This window comes from Temnothorax nylanderi, unplaced genomic scaffold (genome assembly GCF_030848795.1).
Source record: "Temnothorax nylanderi isolate EJ_2023f unplaced genomic scaffold, tnyl_v1.0 TNYL_tig0051_pilon, whole genome shotgun sequence".
Lineage (NCBI taxonomy): Eukaryota > Metazoa > Arthropoda > Insecta > Hymenoptera > Formicidae > Temnothorax > Temnothorax nylanderi.
In genome coordinates, this window is record NW_027249113.1 from 458,251 (window position 1) to 475,576 (window position 17,326).

General features: G+C 48.4%; 3 protein-coding genes across 11 annotated transcripts; 2 read left to right on the forward strand and 1 right to left on the reverse strand.

Annotated features, from left to right (window-relative positions):
• The first annotated feature begins 162 nt into the window (after positions 1–162).
• LOC139772550 (EKC/KEOPS complex subunit TPRKB) lies at positions 163–1,262 on the forward strand. Its single transcript, XM_071706335.1, has one exon. The coding sequence runs from the start codon at positions 585–587 to the stop codon at positions 1,125–1,127; it is 543 nt and encodes a 180-aa protein (XP_071562436.1). The 5' UTR covers positions 163–584; the 3' UTR covers positions 1,128–1,262.
• Npl4 (nuclear protein localization 4) lies at positions 1,181–17,181 on the reverse strand. Its single transcript, XM_071706320.1, has 13 exons — positions 17,040–17,181; positions 16,334–16,414; positions 16,044–16,248; positions 15,682–15,826; positions 15,480–15,617; positions 15,063–15,366; positions 14,815–14,952; positions 14,575–14,722; positions 14,160–14,320; positions 2,754–2,905; positions 2,541–2,679; positions 1,967–2,286; positions 1,181–1,568 (listed from the first exon to the last, which is right to left on the reverse strand). Exons 1-13 carry the CDS (start codon positions 17,049–17,051, stop codon positions 1,520–1,522), a joined length of 1,992 nt encoding a protein of 663 aa, XP_071562421.1. The 5' UTR covers positions 17,052–17,181; the 3' UTR covers positions 1,181–1,519.
• Positions 3,423–14,814, forward strand: LOC139772545 (uncharacterized). 9 transcript variants are annotated; one of them, XM_071706323.1, is made up of 5 exons: positions 3,762–4,451; positions 7,703–7,765; positions 8,180–8,497; positions 9,483–9,632; positions 9,712–14,814. In XM_071706323.1, exons 2-5 carry the CDS (start codon positions 7,751–7,753, stop codon positions 11,062–11,064), a joined length of 1,836 nt encoding a protein of 611 aa, XP_071562424.1. In that variant the 5' UTR covers positions 3,762–4,451; positions 7,703–7,750; the 3' UTR covers positions 11,065–14,814. The 9 variants fall into 9 exon arrangements, with proteins under 9 accessions (XP_071562430.1, XP_071562427.1, XP_071562424.1 ...); XM_071706322.1 differs by having other exon boundaries at positions 3,776–3,799; XM_071706324.1 differs by lacking the exon at positions 3,762–4,451 and adding an exon at positions 4,748–4,903.
• Positions 17,182–17,326: the final 145 nt, after the last annotated feature.

Sequence of the window (17,326 nt, forward strand, 5' to 3'; positions counted from 1 at the left end):
AATTCTTTCGTTACCATAAAAATAGTACAATATTATTTATTTATTTATTTTTAATATTTTCGTTATTGCGTGCCGAGTGTGTAAAATCGGTTGTTTTAACATCAATGTAATTTTAACAGTTATTTAACTCTTAATATTTTTTATTCTCGTAAATTTGTATTACAATTTATAATTATTTTATTCTGTTTAGCACACATACGTGCGATAAATTTTCTTCTTTCCCGCGTCTCTCATTCCTTTACCATTCGCGATTCCTTTTCCAGCTGTAATGTTTAGAGATGGCGTTAGCGCACGGCAAAGCATTCTTCATTATCTTCAACGTACATATGTATATACGCTCCCGTAAAACCAAACCGGCGATATGTTTTGTATTATTTATTAGTCGTGCTGCGTTTCGCTCAGAATAGTCAGAATTACACGAGTCTTCCGAGCATCTGTCAGTCATCACTGAAACGCGACGTGCGATCGTACGACCGTCGCAGCATTTTCTTAACAGAAGACCGAACGCGAGATTAATCATCCGGGCGATCAGAGTCGACTGACACACTAATTTACAATCATCGATAATTGCCGTAACAGCTGACATGGATGATTACAGCGTCGAGCTGGATCAGGAGACCGGCTTCTGCTGCACGTTGCACCTGTTCGCCGATGTCGCGAATACCTCGGAGATACGCGAGAAGCTCGTCGCCGGGAAGCTTCGCTGTTGCGTGGCAAAAGTCGCGCTTATAACCGATGCTTTTCAGGCGGTGGTGGCTGCCAATAAAGCCGCCCTCAGCGCTAAGCGAAATCGACTGATCACCAGGACCGTGTACACGGAGGTTTTGTTCTACCTGTCCATGTCGAAGAACATATCTCGTTCCTTGATCGAGTTCGGTATCGGTGACGGCGATAGGAACATCCTGGTGATACTGATACACAAGCCTGGCGAGGAGCAAGCCATGCTGGAGGAGATCTTAGAAAGCGTCAAGGGAGAGAGGATACCCATTTCGAGGCTGCAACAGTTTACGGATGTGAATCTGGTAAAAAAGACTTACAAGATCGACGAGGATGAACTGCACATCACCAGTCTAGCCGATGCTGTTGTCTCGAGAATTTGTTGCAAGGAGTTTATGTTGCCGAAGTGAGGATCGAAGAGACTAGAGGACGGCGGAGGAAGCAAGCTGTTCTTACATGTCAATTATTATTAACGATGAGAGAAACTTTATTTGGATTATGATATTTAAGTAAACAGCGGATATATATAACGTTTGAAGAGCCTACATGTTTCTAGTTCCCTTTTATCAGTCAATTATATACCCTTACATTTCATTTGCGATAACTATTTCTTTGCAAGTTATCTCGCAAGATATTACGTATGTCTGATACTAAGGAATAATAGTTGAATATTATTCATGAAAAAATATATATATGATGTACATAAGATCTATAAATTGTTTAATGCCGAATATTGATGCAAATTTATAACATTTGTAGCATCGTTAGGCTCGACTGAACTCCTGAACTCATGATTCTGTTATCAAAACAATTCCCTCATCATTTCTTCGTCATATTCCTCAACATCTCCTCTGTAAACATATAAAAAATTCATAGTAAATATTTCTGATCTGTTAAAATCATTTTGTAAGTCACAACTTCACAAGACATTCTGCTAGGATTAATATTTAGGCCGTCGAACCGTCGCAAACTGGTTACGGATTTAAAAAAAATATATGTTACGGGGAGAAGCCTGATAGGTGAGGGAAATACGTCAGTCGGAAAATACTTTTGTGGTGTTTCTTTTCTTCCTTTTTTTTTTTATTCACTCATAAATAAGGCCAAAGATGCGTAGAAAACAATCGTTACATCCGCGAGGACGCGTTACACGTCAGATCCTGCGGAAGCGAAGTAGTAGATTCAAAGACAGCACCCCTTAAACGCACACTGAATTTCGCCGTTAGCGCTTTTGACGGTTTATTACGAGTACCTTGGCAGATTGCACATCTCGCAAACTGCTAAGTCCGCGGCATTGAGAAAAGTGCAGTGGGAACAGGTCCAGAGAGCTTGGTCGGGCGGCGGATTCGCGATCGGCTCGGTACCGACGCCTATCCCGCCACTGGCCTCCGCGGCCGCGGCAGGCAACGTCCTCGAGCTGTTACCGAAGGACGAGGTTTGCGGCGGACGCGACGACGTGGAGGTCACAGATATGAGCTGCTCCACCGTCGCCCAATGCTCCGACTGAGCCCACTCCATTGCTTTCTGCTTGTCCTTGTTGCGAATAGCTTCGAGCAGCGGCAACATGTGGTCCTGTAAGACAGAATATTTGTCAATAATCATTGGAATATTGGAGAGCTTGGTGATAAAGCCTCTTAGTTGCCTCTTAGATGAAAGACCCGAATTCAATGTTTCCACACACGATACAAGAAAATCTTGAATGGAAAGTATTATTCCATTGTGACACAAATGACAACAAGTGTACAAACGTAAACAAATATCCCGGGTAATTGAGTAATAAATCATAATATTGCCACTCTATAGGTCAGAAATGTAAGAAGCTGCACCTTCATTGGATACATATCCATGGTAGCGATGAAGAGGAGCAAGTGAAAGTCAGAAGTCGCCTCCAGAAATTGATCGCTGTTAAATTGCTGCATGTAGGTGCACAATGAATTGAATTCCTGGACCTGTCCATCGATTTGCCTGAAACATAGATTTACATATGAATAACTCTAATAACTATATTCATGTATACATATATGTATTTATCTGCATACCTGTTTTCAACTGGAAATGGAGTGATGTTGTCTTCCGTGAAGAAAGTAAATTGTGGGGTAAGCGGAGTGGACGCAGGTACATCTACCAATAAGTATTCTACTGGCAGAGGTCTTGCTAGTCTCGTCACCTCGTTTCCATACGTATCTTTCTCCTGAAGAAAAAATGTACACGTTTATATTGTAAAACCGTACTTATTATTTCAGTGGACAAAAAAATTTTACATACTTATTTCTACCATTTTTTCAAGTACATATTTCGTTTTATTAGAAACGCAACTATACGCTATCTGTATTCCTCTTTTTTCGTGTTCTTTATTAAATACCTTCGCATTTGTATATTCGAATTTGACGCTTTGAATTATCTACGTTTCTAATGATGGGATTTTTAAATCAGGTCATTTATTAAGAAAATTGTGAATCATCGCGCGCTACGATCTTTTTCCTCTACTATATTTACGCGAGCGTTACTTCCGTAGTAACTCACTATAATTCGCTTGTTTACGCGGAGTGAATTATCGCAAGTTACTCCAGAAGCAACGTATCGCGTAAACATAGTATACCCGTAAATTCTTTTCACGGCTTGTGTTCCCGCCATAAAGACCAGTTCACAGTCCGCCATGACGCGGCGCGAGGGGCGCGCGCACGTGATTGGCGACGCCCTGATCGCGCGCCGCACGTGATTGGCGACGTAGTTGTCGCGTGGCCATTTGCCACGCACGCGACGAGACTGACGAGAGCTGGGACGAAGCGGAGTAGCGCCGCGGAGCGGAATTGCGGAGTAGCGGAGTTGCGGCGACGACGACGCAATCACGGCGACGACGGCGGCGGCGAAGGGAGGTTAGTTAGCGACAGAGACGTATGGGACATACGCATGCGGAACAGGGGAGGGAGAGGTACGGACAGGGGCGAAACGAGACGAGGAGAGCCGAATCGAGCGCGGCGACGGGGGGAGAGAAGGGAGCGGGGAGAGGCAGCGAGAGAAGCGCGTAAGCGACGGAGCGCGCGACGCGGTGTGTGTCGGTCGGTCGGTCGCCGCCATGCTAGTGGTTAGTTTAGTGAACCAAACATCATGATGTGGCAGAACGTTCGTATGAGCCGAGGCCCGTAGCCGCGCGCCCGCGTTAACCGGCATGCCGTCGTTATGTTATCCACAGTAACACTCACGACGTTCGATAAACACGTATAAAACACGTAACGCGAAAAGTACAAAAAAAGTATACATACACACACGGCACACGTATAGATAGAGAGGGAGAGATAGAGAGGGAATATACGTAGACGTATTACGGTAAAGAGAGAAATAAAGTAGGGAAACCCGCATAAGCGATTCAACGAAAAAAGATCCGCGCGACGACGACGACGACGACGACGACGACAGCGGCGGCGGAGGCGGCAGTGGCGACGAGGACGACGACAACGAAAACGAGAACGGCAACGACAGCGGCGGCGGCGGCGGTAGTGGTGGTGGTGGTGGTGGTTGTTCCTTGTAGTGGTAGTGGTTGTTGTTCCGCGGTGCGAGCGGAACAGCGCGCGGCGCGACGTCAGGCCCGATGTAAATCAAAGTTGCCGAATCGCACGGCCCCCGGAGCGTACGTCGCGCAGTGAGCATCGCCGCGGCACGCGCCGCGAGTGACGGAGTGCCAACGGTCAGCCTCTCCATAGCCGCGGCAGGGAGACGTTCCGCGAGACGTATACACGGTACGGAAGCATTTGCAATGAATCCTGCTGTGCGGACAGACCGAGAGAGGAAGAGGGAGAGAAAGAGAGAGAGAGAGCGGGAGAGAATCGGAGCGTCTGGACGTGTGCGTGCGTGTGTGCGTGTTCGGAACGGCTGTGCGTGTGTCGAGAGAGAAAGAGAAAGCATACGTGTATGTGTGTGTGTGTATATATATATATATCTATATATATATAGATGCATGTATCTCGCGTAAAATGCGCGCGCGCACAACCATGAGGAAGAGGGGGGAAGAGGGACGGGGGAAGGAGCGAGACGGAGCGCGCGCACATTCCCGCGCGCGGAATCCGTCTGACACGCAGTACTCAGTAGTCTCTACGACACTCTACGAACGGTTTTTCGATCCGCGTGGGTTTGTGGACTTGCCGCGCGCGAGTCGCGATCGGCGGTTGGCTCGGGAGCTCTCGGCGTATAGGTAAACCCCCCTCGGCGAGCGAGAACATCCGGTCGAGTTTTTCACCGGGTCGAGATAACCGCGCGCGACGCCGCGCCGTCGCCGCCGTGTCGGTCCGTCTCGTCTCGTCGACGACGGACGGTTGCGACGCGACGCGCGGCGCGCGACGTCGCGAGGAAGTGCCTCGCCGAGCAGCACTCGATACGTTTCCTCCGCCTCCACCCCGTCCGCCCGTCCTCCGGCGCCTCCGATCCGAGGACTCGTCGCCCCCTCCTCCCCCCCCCCCCCCCCGTCCCGGTCGGCCCCCTGCCTTCCTTCGCGCCCCTCCCCCCTCCTGCGTTTCGCGCGCGCGAGAGAGGCACGACGTCGCGCTCAAAGAATGGCGAACCCCGTGCTCCGCGACGATCTCGCCGCGACGGTTTTGGCGGGATTTCCGGCGCATGCGCGCGGACCGTCGCGAGGTGCCGTTCTCTCGCTCTCTCTCCGTCGCGCGCTCTCTCGCACGTGCGCGCGTGCCCGCGCGCGCGAGCGGACGACCGAGCTTACCGAGACGGCTCCTCTCGAGGCCTCTCGTTGCATAATGGCTTATCTATCGCGCTGATACCGCGCCGGATACCGAAAGTCGTCCACCTAACCCTCTTTCGCCCAAGTCTTCGCTTCGGGATAGCGCTTCCGCGGGCCATGACGAGCGCGGGAGCATCGTCGTCGTCATCGTCGGCGGTATCGTCAGGGTTCGCCGTAAATAAGAAATCCCTCCGACCGTCGAGGAACGCAATTCGCCGCGGAGAGCGCAGATCGTTGCTCCTCGACGAATAGGTCCTCTTATTTACACGTCCTACGCATCCGCGCGCGTGTGTTTGCACAACGCGCTTCTCGAAGCGAGACTCGTGTCGCTCCGAAAACTTTTGTGGGAGACAGCGGCGCGACTGAACGGTATTACCCTACGTAAATCTCTTTCAAGATATTTAAACGGGAAGAAAATCGGAGTATAAGGTCGATCGAACGATCGGTTGGAGAGATAGCGACTCGATCCGATGCATCGAGGTGGTTCCGTCCAAAGGTTAACACTCGCGGGTTAAAGCGTTTCGCCGGAAGTGATATTTAATTAGCGTTTATTATCGACGCCGAGTTTTTCAACGTGAGCCGTACCTCGCTGTCGCGAATGCGCGTTTTAAACATCAGTGGAATCTGCCGAGACCTGTTTGATTACGCTCCCTTAGCAAAATTGAATGATAATTAAGCAGAGAACGGGATAGCCACACTGAGAAAAAATGTTTCTGCATTTTAGTAAATATTAGTTTGCATATAACTGTGACTTTATTAAAATGAAGAAAATTTTCCTTTTTATTAGTATATTTGTTCTCAGTGAATACACATGTACCAATAAAAAGGAAGTAAATGGAGTCACAGTTGTACGTAAACTGATATTGAAAAAAATGCAGAAAAATTTTTTTCTCAGTACAAATTTGACTTTAAATTCGATGTTTCTAAATTCGACGATTGCACTGTTATACGATCCCTTTTTCTTTTAGATTCTTGTCTATAAAATGAAGCGAACGTCGACGGTTACGTAAATTAAGATGTCTCGTTTACGTAAAGATCCAGCCTGGACGTCGAAAAATAAAGTGTCGCAGCCATCGGTTATCCTCTAGGATACGCAACGGCTCTTCGAGAAGCGATCCCGTAATCGTTTTTCAGGGTGTTATCACGTGTTGCGTATCGTAATTTACAGTACACGGCACTTATCGAAAATACTCCCCCCAGGGCGGCACGGTCAAGGTGATCAAGGCGGCGGACGGGTGCACGGGGAAGGGTTAAGGGCGAGCGGCACCGCGGGCGAGCTCAAGTTGTCGGGTCCGCGCTTTCCCGCCTTTCGAAGTATCCCGGACGCGAATCGAATTCGCGCGGCACGAGTTGTGTTTACCCGTTGTCACGTGTGCGACGACGACGCGGCGGCGGCCGCGGCGTATCGATTCCTCCGAATCGCGCATTCAAGCCTCAAGGCGAGAGGAAAAAGCGGACGAGTGGACCAGTCGTCGACATAAGGACGTAAACAATACCGCGAGAGACGACGACGTCGCCGTTCGTGCCCTGCGCGCATACAAAGAGAGAGAGAGAGAGAGAGAGAGAGAGAGAGAGCGCGCGCGAGAGGAAGACGCACGTTCGCTAAACGGGGAAAACGTCGATGACTCGATGACGCACGAGGTGCGATATGGGTCAAGGAATATAGGCCGACACGACGACGACGACGGCGGCGGCCGCGGCGGTTTCGCGCCGCGCTGCGTGTTCTTGAAACCGGGAAAGTCCACGGCGACGGGACGGCAGACGAGTCTACGGTCGAGTCGGCGCGTGGAGACCATGTAGTGATCGTAGTAACGTTTAGAGAGGGACTCCGCGCGAGAAAAGCGACGATGTGAGAGATAGGGAATACAGAACGGAGCACGTAGAGCGGTGAGAGAGAGGGAGAACGGTGCGCAGCGAGGGAAGTGCGTACACCGAGTGTTTTGTTTACATACGCGGTTGACGGCGTGACCTTTTACGAGTCTCTTTCCTTCGCGCGAGGTACCCGAGGCTCCTCTCTTCCGCGTGAATCGCGGCAGTGCCTGCGTGACACGCGGTCCCGAAGCTCGTTGAGTTCCGCCGAGAGGCAGCTTCCCTACCTCGCGTCCGTAAAACGTGCGCGACTCTTCGCGTTTCTGTCTCTCGAGTCGTTTCGAGAACCGCGCGAATATCTGCGAAAAAGTTTCCCCCCGATACTTACTCCGTTCTGGAGGCGGAAGCCGCATCGGCGCGATTAAACGTCATCGCGATCTGTTTCAGGGGCACGTAACCGACAGGGGTAGCTACGCTTCCGTAATTCGCGGCGTGATGTTGCTCAAACAGGTAAATCTCTCCTCCTCTGCCGGAGTAAACTTGAGCGGGATGTGAATGGGAGGAAACGGTGGATACACCGCTGGGAGCGAGTAGCAGAACTTGAAGGAAATTTCGTATACGATGACGACGAGTTACGGCACGAGGCGTTTCTTATCACGATCTTTCGAACCTACGTTGGATATCGATCAACGACTGGATTCCGCGATCTAGCAGTGGAAGTTTTATTCTAACGTTCCCTCGCGCGATATAGGCGGAGAGAGAGAGAGAGAGAGATAAAAAAGAGAGGGTTTACATGTGTCTGTGTGTGTGTATGTGCACTGTGTTTTCGCGTCTCGCGCGCGCCTGTACGTTTTGCGACGAAATTTGCGAGGCACGAAGGTGGGATACGCACGCACGATGTGTACGTGTGTATTGCGCTTCCAGATGCTGGATCCGAGTGTGCTAACGGACCTGGAGGAGCTGACGCTTTGCGGTTGCTGCAAGCAGAAGTACAATGACGTGGAGCAGTGTCCCAAGTATCTCAGCTGCAAGCACTACTTCTGCCTACGGTGCATCGAGAACAATTTGCTGAAGGGACGCGACCTGTTCTGCGCGCACTGCTGGAAAAAGACGGACCTGGGTGACCAAGGCCCGGACGCTCTACCCACACACTCCGCTCTACTTGCCCTGGCCAACAATCTGTCGTGTTTCAAGATCACGCCGAACAACACGTCCAACAAACTCGTTGACAAGGAGAGAAAGGTAATTGCTCCCTAATCCGACGCTTCGCGAGCGAGATTCTTTTCCCTGAATTTCACGGGCCCGATATATTTTCCGCGTTGCTCGAAACATTCGACGATAATATGCTGAAAAGTCGGAGATCAAAATGTATAAAGTTTGTTTCAAATATAACGATCTAGGTAGGATGATCATCGTAGGAGAGTAGCGTGACCTGTTGCGATCTTTATCTACCCGGAAACGATCCGGGAAGTACTTGTATTTGATTTTGAGAAAATGAAACAAATTGCGACGCCAGAGTAATGCAGCAAAATGAAACGACATTGGAGTAGATTATTTCTGCGACGCAAAATTACGCGATGGTCGATTCGTTTGAATTCAATCGTGCTATCGAGATATCTCTGCTGAATAACATTGCGTCACGTGGGATTTTTGGAGGACGAGAGATCATTCGGCCGCTGCGAAACCGTCGCGTACGGTAAACGGCGAGCTTTTGCCGAGAGGGACGGGGTAACCGGGGTAACCGCGAGACACAGGACGCGCGTGCGAAGCCATATCGAGAAGGAACGGTTCCGGCAATAATAGGATGATGTTGTAAGAGCGTCATCACTCTCGTTTTATCCCCAAGTGCGGACGACTACTCTCGAGTCTGCGATATAATTTCGATTTTCCCCTTAAAAAGATCCCTACGAGAAATGCATTTCGTCTTCTACTTGCGGCACTTCCTGCTGGCAGGTCGTGAACCTTCGTTTATCATGTAAACACGTGGACGCAGTATAACCAGATCGGGGACCGAGAGTCACAGAGAGTCGAGCGGTGGGGGATACGCGCATAAAGAGAAAGCACGTACGTGTGTGCTCGGAACTTTGGTTAGCGAGGCACGTACGTGCTTTCTCCTCGTGTGCGTATCCCCATCGTTCGGCTCTCTTGTGAGTCTCGGTTCCCGATCTGCTTACACTGCGTGGACGGTTTCTCCTCGCGGATCGATAACGCTTAAATATTTTCGCAGAGCGAGAACTGTCACACACACGGAATGCCACTGGCACTGTGGTGTGCGACGTGTTGCACGGCGCTTTGTAGAGCATGCGCGAGCCCGCAGGATCACCCGGGTCATCAGATCAAATCACAAACCGATGCCAAAGAACAGCTCATATCCGATGTAAGTTTTTACTATTTTGCCGATCGGGCCGATCTTACGATAAACGAGAAAGCTAACGACGAGAAAAAAACGTTTGCAGGTTCAACAGGAGTTAGTCACCGTGGGTAAACTGACGGCGGATATTCAAAGACTGGCCGGGCAGCAACGCGACTTTCTGTTAAAGGTGCTGGAGGCGTGCATGACATTGAAAACGCATGTAGAAACGGATCTGCAGAACGGCTGGGGTCATTTTCCCGAGATAACGGAGGCGCGCGAGACCCTAGGTAAGACGAAGATTGGCCTGCAGATGAGCGAAACCCCGGGCGACGTGTACGGTCTACATTCGCAGCTAGTTCTCGAAAAACAAAGATTGCAGTCCAAGTGTCAGGAGATGATGCTGCAGTGTCAGCTGGATGATCTCATCGGCAATTCTGGAGTGGTATTTGATTTCGGCTTGTTGAAGCAAGCATTGGCGGGCATTCACACGACGGATCCAATCATTTCTCAGGGCAATGGTAGTCGTATGTCAAATCATCTCGCAGCCACGCATAACCCACTCTTGTTCCTTGTGAATTATTGCATGTCGCAATTGTACACGCGTCACATCGTCAGCAAGCAGCAGCACATGCCGAACGGCTCGATGGAATACCACCATTCAAGTATGATGCCACCGCCACCGCAACAGGCGCCATCCGTTCACGTTCATCAGGGTCCACCGCCGCCACCGGGACCCAACCAAGCTCCCCAGCAGCTCCTCATTCCACCCGGTTCACCGTCCATCAAACCAGTACCGCCTGCACCGCCCAATGCCATAATGCATCCACAGCAACAGTCGACGTTCATGCCTGACGCGATCGGTACCGGCGTCGGCGGCGGTAGTCTAGTGACCGTCCACTCGTCCCCGCAACCGCCGTCCAACGCGATGACGGCGACGTTGACGCGAGGTCCCGCGAATCCGTATCCCCTGTACTACTTCAACATCGAGGTGAACGGCTCGCCGCACGGGCGCATCGTAATCGAGGTGCGACCGGATGCGGCGCCGAAGATGGCGAAGAATTTCAGCGTGCTGTCGACGGGGGAGGCCGGAATCGGTTACAAGGGGTGCACGATATTCCAGTGCTGGGAGGGCGAGTCCGTGATTACCGGCGACTTCGAGCTTAACAACGGCCGCGGTGGACGCAGCATATTCGAGGAAGGTTATTTTATGCCGGACGATACCAAGTTCCCAGCGGTTAGGGGCGCGGTGGGCATGAGGCGGACGCAAAAGCGGCACGACAACCTCGGCATGGTCGGCTCGCAATTTCGCATAATACTGCAGGAGATGCGCGGCTTTACTGGCATCTTCGGCCACGTAGTCGAGGGATTGGAGCTGGTGGAGAAGATATCTACGTTCGGCGACCAGACCGGCAAGCCTACCAAGAATATTCAAATCACGAAATGCGGTAAATTGTAACGTTTATGCTATCGCTGTCGCGCGGTTTGTTGCAACGCCGGGTAAATCTCCGAGAAATGACTATGTACTCCGTATATATGATATAACGCCGTATACAACACGTTTTCCTGCTCTAGATAACCGAAGGAAAGTCGCCACGGTATCCCCGACTCGCGCGCGTTTCGCGGGAGAAACTTGTACGTAAGAAGAAACGTGCAAAAAGAAATCGCGTTACACGTAATTGTCCGACGACGGGTGACGATTATTGTTATTATTATATCCGCCGCGCGTATGTCCGCTCGGGGAGATCGTTGCGACACGTTTATTAGCTCCGCGAAATCCTCGAACGCTCTGTACGAGTCATGCAACTTAATTAACTATTAACAATAGCGTCTAAAGATGTCGAATCTATTTTTAAAACATGGGCGTGTGCGAGAAGATGAAAAAGAGATAAAAATCCATATTTTGCTATTGACTGGGAATCGATACGAGATTCTGCTAACAATAACGACGATGATCGATTTACACACGAGACACACACACACACATACATACGTACCTCAGAGATCGACCGTGATATCGATACGACTTCTCTAGCTGATATACGACATTTGTTTTTTTTAGGGAGAGAGAGGTCTGACGTTTATTTTGGCTATTATCGGCATTAACTCTTCTACGACGTTGTAGTTCATAGAACGCGTTTGTCGCGCGTTTGAACGTGATATAACGGAGAAAATAATACCGCGCGGATCGCGGCAGACGGTTCTCCGGCCGGCTGCGAGCGCAGCTAATGTTTTAGGTCGTAGATAGCGAATAAAAGGGAAAAAAAAGCACGCGTAGAATAATCTGGGAATTTAAGTGTAGCGAACTGTGTCGGAGGCAACCGAATCGTGTGTCATGTACGCGAGACACATTTGCGAAGGAAACGAAAGAGATGAAATCTGCGCACGAGCGCAAACACATTCGACTCTTTCGATTCTCTTGTCCTTTTATTTTATTTTTTTTTTCTTAGCGACCTTCGCGACTTGCTGCTAAAAGTCGTGAATCGCGTGATTCCATGTACGCAGGTCTCGTTTAGATATCTTAGCCGAGAGAGGTGGAAGAGATATCGGCATAGTTAATCACGTAGGAGGGCAGGTTTATGGTTCGTCGGACACGGCGATCGCGTATCGTATCGTATCGTTCCGTTCCGTTCCAGGGGTGCGAGGAAAAAGAGCTAAAAGGGAAGAGAAAATAAAAAAAAAGAGATATTCATCGCGCGCGCGCGTTTTGCGAAGAAGAATCTTGCGATCACCGCCGCTCGGATACTTGCGGCCCGAGCCCGTTTCCCTTTTCGTTCTTTGCGAACTAGCGAACCGTCGTGGGTTATATCTGTATTTAAGATTAGATCTCAAAATACGTCGCATATGTATGCAAGGCCTAAATACTACTACTGTAGACCGTAAGCCTCGTGTCGTCTAATCGGAAAACGGAAGAATAAAAAAAGAAATGTGCGGATATATATATATTAAACGAATCATTCCTCGATGCTATATATCGAAAAAATACTACGATATAATGTAACTGCGTTATAATTACTCGTCTGAATCCTCGTAATGAAGTCTCATGCGTTATTATCGTTACATACAATGTCACACACGCGCGCGCGTACGCGGGGAGCGGCTGCGTATCTTTCCCTCTCTCGCGAACACACGTGCGTGCGAATATATCTCCACGCGCGTACAAGGCAAGGCACACTCACGCGTAATAAGCAGAAATTGCACGCCCTCGCGTCGTCGCGGATATGCCTTCTCGAAGAAAAGCCTCATTCGATGTTGAACTTGAAAGTTTTAACACTTGTTGATTAGCTGATTAAAAAAAAAAAAGGAAAAAGAAGAACGCGTCTCTCGCGATCGACGTCGCGATGATTGACGCGATGCGAAAAACGCGTCACGTCGCGTGTCGTCTTTAGGGATAAATAACTCGCTCCTGTACGATCAAGAGCGGAAATGCTGTCCGTGTCGAGTGTAGCGAAGCCGAGAACTGCGTTTATATATCGAGCTTCTCTCTCTCTCTCTCAGTAAGTTGGCTGGCTGGCTAGCTAAGATCTAGAGAAAGTCTAGCGAGACTCGTAGATAGAGAAGCTGGTTCGATCTAAAGCAGTTCGCAATCTCTTCACGCCGGAAGGCATTTTTGCTGTCGATTGCACATGTACAATATTGTATACACGACGACCGTAAGGGGGTTGGGGGGGGGGGGATTGGATGATTGTGTGTTCGAACGGATGGATGAATGAACAAATTCTCTCGTTTCGCTGCTAAACGGGGAAGACTCCGACAAATTGTAACTCTTAGTACGTAATCGTGAGGAAAAGAAGAACATATTGTATCGAAGCGAGTGAAGATTAGGCCCAACTGTACACGTACATATACACAAAAAATACACACACACACACACACACACACAGATACAGATACCTATGCGCGCGCGTATGCATATATATATATACAAATATATAAACTACGTATATTTTTATGAACGTGATGAGGTTACAACGCATAGCTTGTAATATCGATTCTAATGACCGACCGATTTACCTGGCCCCTCGCGTGCGATTAAACGATTGAGCGGCTGTAAGCACTTGGACAAGTTCTTTCCTCGCCTTTCTACCTCGCCATTATTTCCCTCGGTATCTCCGTATCTCTCCTTTTTCTTACTTCCGCTCTATCTCTTTCTCTCTCTTATTCCCCCGCTCTCGAGTTGCGGTGATCATTGAAAACGCAAAGATCGTGATTTTTTTTCGGGTTCGCGGTAATCACACCGTAAGAACCATCGTTTAAACGAATTTTATTATTTCATTATACATGTACGAAGTGAACGTTTATTGCCCCAACTTAAATGTACTTTTAATCGATCGATTTTGAGTTATTCTTTCATGTATTATAATTTGTTCGTATCCTATATCTATATCTTAAGTTGTGCGACAAAATTGCGTAAATTCCAATAAATATTAAGCTGCGATAGACATATGTGAAAAAAATTCGAAGGCACTCGTTCGATATACATGTATTGTTAGATCGAAGTGATTCAAGAAAGCGTAATCGAATAGAAAATAAAATCGATATGTTTGAACTTACCTTATAGAAGACATCCGGAACGTATTGTTTGTCGGTGGACTCGATCACGTAGCCCAATTCCGGTGCGTCTTTTGTAGGAACCAAACAACCGTCTCGTACCAACGCCATGCATTGATTGGACACCTGATAGCCCTCCATGTGCACTTGATTTTTATCATCGCCTGTAATATTCCGGAGAAAAATATATATGATGAATGTATCCAATAACTAGTTTTGCATGGCGTTTGTAGCAGAGATTTCGTAATATTCGAAGGAAATGTTATTGTATTATTAGGTTGATTAAAAAATTCGTTCTTCTTTTTCTATATGGCCGGTGCCCTAATATGACACAAGAAACAAGCTTTTTAATCAACCTAATATCTTCGAAACAAAAAGGATACATATGTTATAAAGTAAGATTGTAAGATTGACTTACCTGTGACGCAAACAGTTACAAATTTTGAGCCGAAATAACCGTTAGGCGAGAAGCGGCAGGGGTTTGGGTACCGATTTTGAAAGTACCCAGTCATAATGCATTCTTGAGCGGATAGGAAATGGCTTTCTATATTGCGGACGTGTTTGACCTGGTCAAATAAAACTGACGAAGTTAATCGCCGCACGTACGAGTTCGGTATTAAGAATGAATTATATGAGGAATAAAAGTGTATCAAATTACCGTTCCCTTCTTGATATCGTCGGCTATGAGGTCAGTGAAAATCCATCCGACTCTCCTCAGATTAAGTGTCCGGCCTAATTCCTCGACTAATGCTTCCTTCTCGTCCGGCAGAAGTCTTATCGTGTCTTTTGTACTTTCCTGACCAAGAAAAAAAACCAGAACAACGCGAACGTTACTCTCGATACTTGTTAACCAAAAGTGTATGTTTATAGATTTGTTGTCGAAGATTGTGTACGAGCGCTATGTACCTGCGGTGGTTCGTATATGGCCGCAACGACTGCTCTAATTCCTAGCGGAACATCCGAATGTACTTCGTATTTTCCGTACAGATAGCCGATACGTTGGTGCCCAGTGCTGCGCCAGTAATTAAGAAAACGTTCTACTAAACTAGCATTTTCGAACATGACGTTGTCCACGTGCCGATAAGTCTGGCGGTTCAGAGTGATTGAGTTCGGTTGGCACTTGCTGCAGATTCCTCGCGGCCACGGCGGATGGTCCTTGCAGCCAGTCTTTATACGGCAGCTTATGTCGTCTAATTGTATAAACTTGCCCCTGCGACAAATATATATATGATATATATATACATATATATATATATATGCGAGATACAGTCGAATATTTTGTCATGACGTTTACAATTATTTCACGACGTATTTCACACGTACCTATCAACTCCGGCAGTGAGCTTCCTGAGATATGAATGAAAGGACAGATGCTTGATATTTTGTTCCTTCAGGTAAATTTCGTCAAAAGGTTCCAGAGGCGAACAGTGAACGCAGCATCCTCTCGCTCCATGCCGACAACTGTAAAAACAAATTTCTCTTTCTCACTTGGGGACACTATCTCCGAGTCATTTAGATTACTTACAGTTTTTCATCGCGTTTACGCTGGATCTTGCCGTCCAGCTTCCATAATTGCTCATCGATATCATTTTCGACTACATTTGACAGAGATCGCGGCATACCAGATGAACGATTTGTAATTCCGTTAGCAGCGTCCACTGGGCCTGATTCTGTATCACACAAAGTAATATAAAAGCCTGACATTTGACGAACAAGATGACGTATATCTCATAAAAATTTTATTCCTCTTTTAGTCCTAAAGAGTGCATTTGATGATTTTATATTTTAATATTGGATAATAGCATGCTTTATTTTAATTCTATGTATCATTTCAAGTATGTTCTATGTGTTGTAGTTCTACCGCGTGTGCGAATGAATCGTCAGTACCTGTAGAAGTGTTATTGGAGGCACTACTGGTCGACGGAGCACTCCACAGTTGGGTGCCATTGGCTGGCACAAGGTAAAGTATATCTCCATGAGAAAGACCGAGTCCTGACACCGTTCTACTTCGAGTAGACGTAAGTGGCTCCTTCTGACTTCGTTGCTTGCAGAGATTAAATCCAAAACTATTTAAATCGAAGGCTTCATAGACCTAAGGCAAGAGACAATCAGAGATAAATCCCACTGACAATTGTTCCACAATTATATATTTACAAAGGCTATCTTGCGATCTATACCTTCTCGTAAAGTCGAGAAATTGTATCAGAAGGTAGCACTTCTATGCGTTTTGTACCCTCTGGAGACTGCACACGTAGGATCTGGAAGTAAATAAACGCAGTGTATAATAGACAAACTCATATTTATTCGACAAAGGCAATTTCTGAGCATTGTACAGGATAAAATTCTTCGTATCAAGACTACACGCTCCTAACTTTGTGCACTATTCGTTTCACTCGCATGTAAATGAAATCTATTCGAAAACCAAGTGACGGAAAAGAATATTCTAGTCACTTTTGTACAAATTTCCACGTCGGACGGTTCACAATAACAATCAAGACTGGCATGAGGGAGAGCCCCTAGCTTAATTTCTCTCTGTAAAAGTTACATAATTACATTCGAGCAACTGTCAAGTCACGAGTCAACTGTCAAAAATAGAGAGATCGGACGTCGCGAGCTTCGTCCGTCCGCTTATGTTCGTCGAAATTATTCTCAGGAAAGATGAACGCGAAGGGGACCCAAGGACCAGGTAGACACGAGGGGGGTCTCGGGAACGGGGCCCCGATCGCATCGCTCGCGTCTGGGAATTTTTCACTCGCGGCCACGTTGCGACGGCGAAGCGAGCGGCGGGGAAAAGGGGAGAGGCAGCTTCCGCTCGCGTCGTACGGGGGCCCGGGGGCCCGGGGCCCCCAGGGGGGGGGTGGGGGGGCCGCCGCGTGCACTTACGATATTTGACATCTCGCCGGTGTCGGTGGTGCATCAGCTGTTCAGCCCGCTGTGTCGTACGGGCCGCGCGAGTGTGCGTCGGCGCCAAAGTCCCTAGAGCGTCGCGGCGACGAAGAAAACTGTCGAGTCAACGTCGGTGGGGCTGACCTAACCTCCACGCTCGCTCCTTCTCCGTCCACCTCGCGCGCTGTCTCTCTCTCTCTCTCTTTCTCGCGGTCGACGCGAGCCCCTATACGAGTCCTACGACGGCAGCGACGATCACCGAGCACCGAATGTCGCCGAAGACG

Coding starts and splice junctions, on each gene's coding strand:
- LOC139772550 (XM_071706335.1), top strand. CDS start 585: ATGGATGATTACAGCGTCGAGCTGGATCAGGAGACCGGCTTCTGCTGC.
- LOC139772545 (XM_071706321.1), top strand. Junction 7,766..8,179: donor GCGTGATGTTGCTCAAACAG/GTAAATCTCTCC, acceptor TTGCGCTTCCAG/ATGCTGGATCCGAGTGTGCT. Junction 8,498..9,482: donor TCGTTGACAAGGAGAGAAAG/GTAATTGCTCCC, acceptor ATATTTTCGCAG/AGCGAGAACTGTCACACACA.
- Npl4 (XM_071706320.1), bottom strand. Junction 2,680..2,753: donor CCATTTCCAGTTGAAAACAG/GTATGCAGATAA, acceptor TCTATGTTTCAG/GCAAATCGATGGACAGGTCC. Junction 2,287..2,540: donor TGGATATGTATCCAATGAAG/GTGCAGCTTCTT, acceptor TCTGTCTTACAG/GACCACATGTTGCCGCTGCT.